Raw genomic sequence first — 10,857 nt, 5'->3', positions numbered from 1 at the left:
TCACCCAAGTCAAATTGGACGTTTCCTGCACCGGGCAATCGGTGCGCATCCCGATGACGCGGATATGCCGACGTGTATTCAATTTCCTCCGTCGCTTGCCATGATTCGACCAGTTTCGGTGCAGGGCGGAGGATTGGTGGGGCATTTTCTGTTAATTTCTACTAAGTTACTGAGTCACCACATATTGTTATTGCAGTTATAGGCATGTTGACCACTTGCAAGGATCGATGAGCTCTCTGGGGCCTGGTTGCAGATTGTGGGCTAATAGTGAGTGAATCGGCCCGTACGTGCACGACCCTTGCTGGAGTGAAAAAACCAGTGTGTGCAACTTGACGAAGAAATTGTAGTTGGGGTGGTGATGGTTCTCGAATGGTCACCATGGTTGACCTACGCGCCACGTCGTAGGCCTCCAATCCCCAGCGGACCATCTCCGCTGATGCTCTAGGTGGTGAGGCTCTGGTGTCGATTTCCTTCAGTTTATCTTTCGAGTGCCCCCGGAGGTGGTTTTCGTGCTTCTCGTTCCTCGGTACACCATCACCAGTTTGAGTTCACCGCTTTGCTTGCTTGCGTTGTGTTCGTGACGCTTGTTTGCTCCCTTCCAGTTACACTTCTGTCTTCATATATTCATTTCTTCCTTTTTATTGCCGTTCGTCACTCTGTCGGTTTCCTTGGCGGCGCACTATCCAGGGTTTTTGTTTTCCGACACTCAACCGTTTGTAAGAGACGCTCAGGAGTTTGTGGACTTGGGTGGCGTAGAGCTAGTCTTCGTCAGTTGGTAGTGAATGAGCGTTGATCAGTTAGTCTACTTCCCTGGGAGTGGGCGGCGGAAACACTTTGCGATTCTCGAGGTTGGGATTAGAATGTGGAGCACAGCTGGTTGGTTTTAGGATTCACTAGTTTCATACAATAGCGAAACATTTGCAGGGTAGGGAGGAATACGTGATTTTCTTCAGCTAGTTTTTCCTGATATGATTTGTAGACGGGCCGCTAAGTTCGTCCGTGACGGTGAGGACAAAACTGTAGACAGATTAGGCGGACGATTCTTGCACTGGATTCAAGGTCTCGCAATTTGCATTGCAGTCCAGATTTTCAGGCAATCTTCCTAGGGAGCAAGTAAGTACATTTACTAGTTGTGCTCGATACATGGTCTTGACTCTCGTTGCCTGTTGAGGGCATTGCTGTCCGATTCTTTGAACTGGAAGATTGCTATGTACCGCTAAATTTGGATGATCCCCTTTTGTTCCTGCAGAAGTATACCCAGCTGGTGAATCCTTGAGAAGCAATGACGTTGCAGCAGTGGATTCCTTAGCTAACGCCGCACAGGAACTAACAAGTAAACCTGGATACTTCGACTGATTTAAAGTGACAAGGATAACCAGGTCGGGCCAAAGGATTGGTTCAAAATGCCTCACGGGGATCTCCATGTGTACCTGGAAGGCGCTCTTAACATCAAGAATACCGCCTTCTTAGGTAATGCCTCGCTTGCAGAATACTAATTGTTCTTGCCTCTTCGCCCCCAGAAACTTTGGCTTACGAGCAACGGAACTTACATGCTCGACCAGATCGAAGCCAATGCCATATTTTCAACTATGTTGGTTTTAATTGAAGACCTCGGAATACTGAAGTGTGGTGATTGGATCCGTGCTTTGAAGTTAATTAACCAATACAGGATAATCCTAGATCTGAGTTCAAAAAATTGCTATCTCTGAGCTTTGGCAGCGGCTAAGGATGCAGTGGACTTACGTGGTGTATGATTACTTGGTTTACATGTGCTGGAGCCAGCGATAGCTTTCGTAACATAGTTTTGTATTGAATCCCTCATTTCATTAGACTTCTCTTGAGACATGTCTTGAGTTTGCAAATGATCCTGAGCTGGACAGTTTTCAAGTTTGTGTTCCCTCGGGGATTGGTTTCTTCTCACTTCCTAGTTATTCTCTGAGAGAGGTAGGATCCTGTCTAACGGGAAGCTTGGCCGCAACCAGTACAAGTATACTTGCAATACTTGACAATCACTGGTTCACTGTGTCTTTATTGTCGTAGTCTTCTTTAAGATGTAAAGAATGTTGTCTCTTGTGAGCTATCGTAGTGCCACATTGATCGGCTTTACGAAAGAACGTTTTCTCTGAAGCTCCCTTTTTTCGCACTTAGTGGATTTTGACCGTTTTTCATTGTTATGTGACCTTCATCGATGTATGAAAGGGTTAAGAAGGGCTCGTGAACTAGAATCGAAAAGAATGCAGTTTACGGCATAAGAACCGGATCCTCAAATATAACTGAGGATGAAATATAACCGTCTTAGGGTTACTTTGGTGTTCACCACCGACCCCCCCCCTCCTTTTTTTTTTTTTTTTTTTTTTTTCGTGAAGTAATGGCGTAGGATTGTTCGATTGCACGGAGGCACGGTCTATCAGGATTGAAGGGTAATCCTCTTGAAACAAGAAACTAGGTTTAGGTAGTGCATACAATAATTACGACCATTTTACTAAAAGAGCACAGATGGCATTCCGTGCAACGATTCTGAATGACCGTGTAAAGTTCTGCTAGTGGATTGCGTTTTTTATTGAGTGGCGTCAGAGTCCTGATCTTTTCATGTTTTGCTTGTCAACGGAAGATGTTGATCTTTTGAGCTTGTTGGTGTGCAGGCAATAGCAGCCCGTATTGCATTCTCACAGTCGGCAATCAGTCATTCCAGTCTCATGTCGCTAAAGGTAGAGCTCCCTCTTAAGGATACTCTTATTCCGCTACTGCTCCCTTGTTATTGCGTGTCCAGGGCTTGAGTGTATGGACTTGTTACATTCGACTTGAATTGAGATTTGGGAGAACGGTTTCACTGTAATTTACAGGTGTTGCAATTCTGGTCTCGCAGATGGAGGAAGTAGGCCCTACTGGAACCAGACATTCGAATTCAAAATTGACAGCAGCACAAATACAATGGGGATTCAAATTAAGGCGAGGCATGCCATGAGGGATGATGATATAGTTGGGGAGACCTCGTAAGAGCTTTGATTTTATCTACTCGTCAACTTAGAATGTTGGAAGGCCTTGCTCTCTAAACAACATGTTTCACACTAGATCATTAGTGCTAAACTTTTGCATGTTCTCACTGGGAGGGTTTGGGGGGGTGGGGGGTGGGGGTCATTCTGAGAGTCACGAGGTTTGATGTCGTTCCAGAGGTTGGCATCTTTCACAGAAGTAAAGGCCAGTATGCGAATTGTAGTGTAATGTTTCGATTTCTGATGATCGCTAACTACGCATGGTGATATCTAACACACTTTTGCATGTTCTCACATGGTTAATATTCAGTCTTCAATTTGTTGAAGTGTTTCGAAAAGTTCATAGCATCCCTACCTCTCCATATACTGTGTATCGTAGTGGGAGAAGCTACGGCGAGATCAGGATTGGGTTAACCTTTTACGCCAAAAAGGTGTGTTTCAGTAATACCGTCACATGAGCCGATTCGTTCGTTTTCTTACACTAATGCATGTCTCTTCATTTTTAGTGATTTGTTATCAAGAAACTAGTTCTTAAACGGAATGGTTGAACATGATCTCCTTAATTGACATCCTCTGGTGCACGTGCCAGAAACCAACGTCTCAACATCCAAATCCACATCAACCTTCTAACCAAAGGCCGCGTGGCCCGTCCAATTTAAGCCCTATTCCAAGTTGGGGACATGGATCGGATTATGAGGGCACCGATGACAATTCGTCTAGGGACGGCTCCAGCCGCAGGCGAGACTCAGTTGATGCCTACAACGACACTCCATCGCCACAGAGAGCTTTTCCACCATGTAAACTAACTCACCTTGCTCTATGATCTCCATGTTCATGTATGAGGTACTCGTCAGCAATGTTTCGTACAACGACGAAAACATGGAAAATTTATCACATCATTAGGCATCTTCTATGAACTATGGATAGAAACGTCGATCTGTAGGTCATTGTTTGCGAGCTGATTCCTAGCCGTTGTTTATTTTGTGCACAGCTTATGATAACGAGACGCGCCGCAGAAATTCATATCCCATAGAGGCCAATCAGCCGCCTCCTCAGCCCATCCAGCAACAGGATCCTCGAAATCACCATACACGTTCACAGTCAGGAGATGGTTCAAGCCATGGAGGGCGTAAAGCACAAACTCCTGCTAATGGTCGCGGTGCCCCTCCAAATGGTTCTGCAGGCCGTCCGGTATTTCCTGCGAGCATGCGGCCTCCACCACGTGCTGATAAGGAGATTTCTGTGGAAGCCAGTCACGTTAACACTGCAGGTCAAATAAATCCCTTGATGACCTCTCGGACTCGGCCTCCACCAGATTACTCTTTTGCAGATGTTGCTTCTCCTTCTTCGGGCAGGTATGACTTGCCGCAGATCCCCACCATTTCGGAAATTTATAACGCTGTCCCAATCACAAGTCCCGCGGGGGAACCCGAGCTGTCTGCGGTCCCTGTAGCAGCTCAGGCTAATGATGCAGCGAAAATTGGTCCACTAATTTCTGAAGATAAGCCTTTGTATGTAAGGAGAGGTCGTAGTCAAGGTGGGTCTGGATATTTATCACCATTATCCGAATCGCCTTCACCTGGACAATCTCAAAGGAGGGAGGATTCGGACGCTGAATCAGAGGGTTCTCGTCACTCGGGACGATCGAGATTCTCCAGATCTCGGGAACAGAGCAGGTCAGGCGAAATGGCTGTCAAGGATTCGCGCAAATCTGACTCAGAGGGTTCTCAGTACACCGCAAGACCAGGCCTAGGTAGCTATGAAAATGGCAACCAAGGTCCTGTTTACCAGCAAGTCCCTGTGAATCCCGGCATTAGAAGACCAATTGCGGGACCGTCCATAGACAGCCGCAATATAAATGATGGTCCAAGACCTAGATTTCCAGGAGCACAAGGGAATATGCTCCCCACAGCACAACCGGTGGGTGCACCAGGTGTACACGATATGAAGAATCGGTACTTAACTGCTTCGCCAGAAGAGATGCTTCAAGGAGGTCCTGTCCAGTTCAGGCCTCCACACCTCCAGCCTCGTATGCAACCGGGTCCAAATCCTCGACCAATGCAGACCATCCTGCCGTATCCACCTAGGAATCCTCGGTATCCTCGGCCTGTAGGGCTTAACCAACCAAGCAACTTTGCATCGCAAGGACAAGCTCCCTTACAAATGCGGCCTGCGATTCAGCGTCCAACTGGACAAGTTCCCCTTGCTGGAGAGCCGCTGAGTAAAGAAGCACTTCTAGCAGCTCAGTACGGGAGGAATGTACGTGGCGATCCTTTACTGGTACGTCTTGAGGGGTGGTCTCGGCGTTGTAGTCATCGAGCTTATTCATCTTGAGAGTGGTGAACAGGGTTGAGTACCATTCTAATCTAGTTTAAATAATAACCATGAGACAATCTAATAACTATTAGTCTCAAGATTGTCTCATGGTCACTGTGTATTTTATGCATGTGAAAGTCTTTCCTTAGAAGATTCTTTCTACGTTTGAACTTGGGGATGTAGTGGTACTTAAATTCAATCATTTCGACGGCGATGAGCATGTGATTTTCTACGCAATCTTAGAAATTTATGCGGTTTTGGTCGTATTTTCTTCTTCACTGACTTGTGAGATCACGATGTGCAGCCTCAAAGCTTGGAAGGGGTCTCACCAGCATTAGCACCTCCCAGAATGACTAATGAAGTTGGATTTGGACCGCATGGTTCGCAGGATTCGGATTCTGCTACGGAATCAGAAAGCTCGAAGAAATCCAAGAGGTCTACGGTATCTAAAGACTCAGTCAAGTCAGGGACGTCGAGTGTGTCCGCTCGTGGTCCTCGTCCAAGGTCTTATCAACCAAGTCCTCTTGCACCTCACAAATATGTCCCAAAACGCGCCGTACAAGCTCGGCAAGAACCTTTACCAGGTCGCCAACATATGTCACCACCGGAATTTGTGCCAGATGAAGGAGACAGCAGCAGTGAGGAAGAGGACGATGCTCCAGTTGGTCCTCAAAGTGTCCCACGAGGTGCTCCACAACCTAGTTTCCAGAGTGCTCCACGAGATGCTCCACAATCTGCATCTGCTGCAGACAATCGAGACAATGCAGACAATGGAGACAATGGAGATAATGATGGAGGTTACTCATTGAGCCTTAATATTCAATTTGGAGGTAGTGAAGACAGTAATCAGGATTCCTCAGTTGTGCAAAAAGCAGACACTTCTATACAACAAGAAGTAACAGTGGAGCGAACAGTGGAGCAGACTGTTACGGTTGAACGAAGTGTTTCTGTTGAGCAGTCTGTTTCCGTTGAACAATCTGTTTCAATTGAGCAGAGTGTTTCCGTTGAGGTGGAGGCTTCGTACAAAGAAAGTGTTGAAGTTGAGACTTCTTACCAGCAGAGTGTTGAGGTTGAGACCTCGTACGAACAAAACGTTTCATATGAGCAAAGTGTTGAAGTGAATACACAAATCGAGGCTTCGTATGAGCAAGAGTATGAAGCCAAGGTGTCGTACGAGGAAAACCATCAAGTGGAAGCTTCTTATGAGGAAAACTATGAAGCAGAGGCATCGTACGAGGAAAACCATGAAGTCGAAGCTTCTTATGAGGAAAACTATGAAGCAGAGGCATCATACGAGGAAAATCATGAAGTCGAAGCTTGTTATGAGGAAAACTATGAAGCAGATGCATCATACGAGGAAAATCATGAAGTGAAAGCTTCTTATGAGGAAAACTATGAAGCAGAGGCATCATACGAGGAAAATTATGAAGTGGAAGCTTCTTATGAGGAAAACTATGAAGCAGAGGCATCATACGAGGAAAATCATGAAGTCGAAGCTTGTTATGAGGAAAACTATGAAGCAGATGCATCATACGAGGAAAATCATGAAGTCGAAGCTTCTTATGAGGAAAACTATGAAGCAGAGGCATCATACGAGGAAAATTATGAAGTGGAAGCTTCTTATGAGGAAAACTATGAAGCAGAGGCATCATACGAGGATAACCATGAAGTCGAAGCTTGTTATGAGGAAAACTATGAAGCAGAGGCATCATACGAGGAAAATCATGAAGTCGAAGCTTGTTATGAGGAAAACTATGAAGCAGAGGCATCATACGAGGAAAATTATGAAGTGGAAGCTTCTTATGAGGAAAACTATGAAGCAGAGGCATCATACGAGGAAAATTATGAAGTGGAAGCTTCTTATGAGGAAAACTATGAAGCAGAGGCATCATACGAGGAAAATTATGAAGTGGAAGCTTGTTATGAGGAAAACTATGAAGCAGAGGCATCATACGAGGAAAATTATGAAGTGGACGCTTCTCATGAGGAAAACTATGAAGCAGAGGCATCATACGAGGGAAATTATGAAGTGGAAGCTTCTTATGTGGAAAACTATGAAGCAGAGGCATCGTACGAGAAAAATCATGAAGTCGAAGCTTCTTACGAGGAAAATTATGAAGCAAAGGCATCATACGAAGAGAATACTGCATTGCAGTCTTCGTACGAAGAGGAATATGAGACAAAGACTTCATACGAACAGGAATATGAAGCGAATGTATCCTATGAAGAGGAGGTCCAATTGGAGACTTCTTATGAGGAGAAGTATGAAGCAGAGGTCTCTTATTCGGAGACTGTAGAAAGGGAGGTCTCTAACGAAGAAACTGTGAACACGTCTTATGAAGAAAATATTTCTTACGAAGAAACTCAAAATGTTGAGATTTCATATGAGGAGAATAATAATGTAAATACTTCCTATGAAGAGACCATTACTGTAACGGAGACTGTGACTTATCAAGAGACTCTGACGACAGATTCTAACGTCGATAAAGTGGATTCTGGGAATGCAAGCAATGAAGCAGCGGTGGGCGGTTTTGGATTTGGACTATCATTGGAATTTGCAAGCAGCTCCCAGGGGGCAGATAACACCAATCCTGGCAGAGTTCAAGATTTTGAAGAAGACACTACGCAGATGGTAGAAGCTACCAGGGATTGTGCTGCCGATGATGGCAGAGGTCAAATCGTAGAAGCGAAAAATCATAGAAGCTCGAAGAAAAAGTCCACGAAGTCTAGTTCAAGTTCCAGTTCCTCGAGCTCAGATTCTGATAGCGAAAGCGACGATGACAAAAATTCTCGGCGGGTGAAGGGTTCTCAACCCCCCAGTGGTCAGGATGATCTCTATCTTAGTCCTCCCAGGTATATTCGAACAGGACCGGGTAGTAGCAGGGTTCCCCAACCCCATTATCCACCGCCAAATGTAGGGGTTTCACAAAGTGACCGTATTGGCAACTGGCTCGAGGAGGTCACCTATGCGGAGCCAGTGCCTTTCGATGAAGACGTGACATACCACGCTCAGCCGGTAAATATGCCACCTCCCGCAAGAACTGATCGAAGACCAGCACCAGGAAGGCCACAACCTGCCGCTTACGACACCACTTATGCACCCTCGTCAGGGTATGATGAGTATGAAGAACCCATTCCATACGAAACGCATGACCAATTCAGTTATGATCCACAACCAGTGTACAGAGGTGCAGTGTCAGGCAATTCCCAAGGTTACAATCTCCCAAAAGGAAGTGCGGGACAGCAGTACAACCAACCTCACCAGGCCGTGCCTGTAGTCCCGGCTGGGCAGGTACCCATTACCAAAAAAGTGGGAAAGACCGTTTCAAACGCAATGCAGGGCATCTATAAGACTATGAAACAGTATGGGAACACTCTACAACCCCTTGTGGCGCCTATAGGCTTAGCCATGGCAGACGAGGCAAGGAGGGAAACTATGCAATTGGTTGGTCCAGCTGGTAGAGGACAAGATCCAGGTAAACATTTCACCATTCTCTTCTTTTACGCGTGTATTGCTGGATACCAGCTTGTTGGGTATAGAAAGTTCCACGTTCAAAATGAGGAACGAGAGCTACGATTCCTTTGTGAAAGGAATGAACCTACCCAAAGTCTGAAGATTTGCAACTCTCCCTACAATGGCGTCATCTTTAACCTCCATCTCGATGGTGATGGAAACCAATACTCATGTTGTGTTGTTTTTCCCACAGCAGCTATGTTCAATGAGTTGTCATATTTCGTAGTGATATTGACTTCCTTGAATTGTTCTTTATGCAGTTACAGGAGCTTTAATTGCTGGAATAGCTTCCAGTCTGCAGGGGGGTGCTCAAGGGCGAGGTCGCGGTCAAATTGGGCCCGGGCGAGGAAGAGGAAGAGCCCAAGGCCCTCCGCCCTCTGGTATGGGTCGTGCACGCGGAAGAGGGCCTTCGAGGCCGATGGGTGGTGGTCCTCCAAGAGGACCTCCAGGCCTGGCCGGACCACCTCGAGGACCTCCGGGCCCTCCCAGAGGACCACGCCCTACGGGGATGTGTCCTCGAGGTCCTCTCCCCATGGGAGGACCTCCTCGCGGACCACCCATGGGAGGAGGCCCCCCGCGACGTCCCCCACCTCCTGGCATGAGAGGTCCACCTCGGCCAGAAGTATACTGAAGCGACACGACTGCAGCCTAGACACGCGCACAAATTCTCCACCCAAAGCGAAGAGAGTAAGATTTTGGTTGAGATTGCATTGAATCCTGCAGTCCATTGTCGATCTTCTGCTTTTAAGACTGCCCGAGGAGAAGGGAACCTCTGCATGGAGAAGTCGATGCATCCTCCACCGAGTCATGCCCGACGGTTCCGAAATGCAGAACCATGTTGGGCTGAAGCTCAAGTACAAGCATAGACAAAACTGGCCGGAGATCTTCACTTCAATGGATACACTTAGCTAATGAGAGGTTCACTAGATCCGTGGAAGGAGAGCAACATCAGGTCTTCCTCGCTTTTCGTGTCGCCGTTCATCCTGAGATATACACCGGCATTTGGGCGTCGAGTACCGTAAATTTCTACCGTGTAGATGTGTCTGTGAACTGGTGGGTGGAAACCTCAATTATTATCGACATGGAACTACTCTTGTTGCTGCTTCAACTACTGTAAAATTTATCTCGACACTTCATCTTTTAACACTTTGTTAGCACATTCTAGGCTAAAACAGCATACACAACTAGTCTGCCACCAAATGGCATAACTAGGTAATAAAAATTATTACGTAGACAAAAAAAAAATTATTGCCAAAATTTTAATTTTTCATTTAAACATTGTTGTGCTATGTGAGCTCTAGCTTAGGAATGTCAAGCATCTGTCAAGAATAGTAATTTATCTTGATTCTAAAATTCTTTTTACAATTTAAAATATATAATGAGTGTTATGAAACATTTGTCTTGAAAAGCTTCAAAGATCCTAAATTATCAATTCTAAATCTTATTAATTCTAATTCTAATATCCAAGAAATTCTAAAGAAGTTAAAAAGTTCCAAGAAAATTCTTACAAAATCCCAAAAGTATTCTAAACAAATCTCAAATAAAGCTTAAAAAAGCCCACAGAAAATCCTATCAAGTGCAAAGCTAACTGTAAAAAAGATTCTAAAAAAACCCAAGTAAATCTTTAGCATCAAGAACTTGAACAAGCTGTGGTGTTTTTCTATTTATTTCATTGTTGATTTAGCTTCAAATCATTACGCTTTTACACCTCTTTCATCAATTTTGATTTTGCACTTCTAGCCATAATTTCTCTTCTTTTTGCAACTAGTTTGTAATAAAATTTACCATGAATCTAATACTTGAATCTAATACTTTAATCTAATGCATGAATCTAATACTTGAACTGATCCTCTAATTTACAAATTTCTAGCTCAATTTTGGTTACAAATCTTTACAAAGAGCTGATATTTTTACTAACCTTCAAACTACCAACTATTGATGCCCTATTGTAGTTTTGTTTCAATAATCTTTAATCTAACCAACATCTAATTCAACTAAATCTAAAATTAAGATACTAATTTAATACAAAATACA

The 10,857-nt window shown here is 44.9% G+C and overlaps 1 protein-coding gene across 4 annotated transcripts; it reads left to right on the top strand.

Moving 5' to 3' along the window:
* The first annotated feature begins 386 nt into the window (after positions 1 to 386).
* Positions 387 to 10,112, top strand: LOC112295771 (uncharacterized). Of its 4 annotated transcripts, none has more exons than XM_090244574.1 (9): positions 387 to 526; positions 1,250 to 1,470; positions 2,643 to 2,708; positions 2,867 to 2,993; positions 3,304 to 3,424; positions 3,583 to 3,790; positions 3,985 to 5,273; positions 5,698 to 8,785; positions 9,084 to 10,112. In XM_090244574.1, the coding sequence occupies exons 2-9, from the start codon at positions 1,404 to 1,406 to the stop codon at positions 9,452 to 9,454; spliced, it is 5,337 nt and encodes a 1,778-aa protein (XP_090100700.1). In that variant the 5' UTR covers positions 387 to 526; positions 1,250 to 1,403; the 3' UTR covers positions 9,455 to 10,112. The 4 variants fall into 4 exon arrangements, with proteins under 4 accessions (XP_090100700.1, XP_024403471.1, XP_024403474.1 ...); XM_024547703.3 differs by having other exon boundaries at positions 5,614 to 8,785; XM_024547706.3 differs by having other exon boundaries at positions 465 to 1,113.
* The last annotated feature ends 745 nt before the right edge of the window (positions 10,113 to 10,857 follow it).

The sequence above is a fragment of the Physcomitrium patens genome, chromosome 19, assembly GCF_059467195.1.
Source record: "Physcomitrium patens ecotype Gransden chromosome 19, ASM5946719v1, whole genome shotgun sequence".
Classification (NCBI taxonomy): domain Eukaryota; kingdom Viridiplantae; phylum Streptophyta; class Bryopsida; order Funariales; family Funariaceae; genus Physcomitrium; species Physcomitrium patens.
This window is presented reverse-complemented; position numbering and strand designations above follow the sequence as displayed.

What these genes read in the sequence shown, in the direction of transcription:
- LOC112295771 (XM_024547703.3), top strand. Translation starts at nt 1,404, where the DNA reads ATGCCTCACGGGGATCTCCATGTGTACCTGGAAGGCGCTCTTAACATC. An exon ending in ACAGAGAGCTTTTCCACCAT is followed by an intron (nt 3,791 to 3,984) that starts GTAAACTAACTC and finishes TTTTGTGCACAG; the next exon opens with CTTATGATAACGAGACGCGC. An exon ending in TACGTGGCGATCCTTTACTG is followed by an intron (nt 5,274 to 5,613) that starts GTACGTCTTGAG and finishes CACGATGTGCAG; the next exon opens with CCTCAAAGCTTGGAAGGGGT.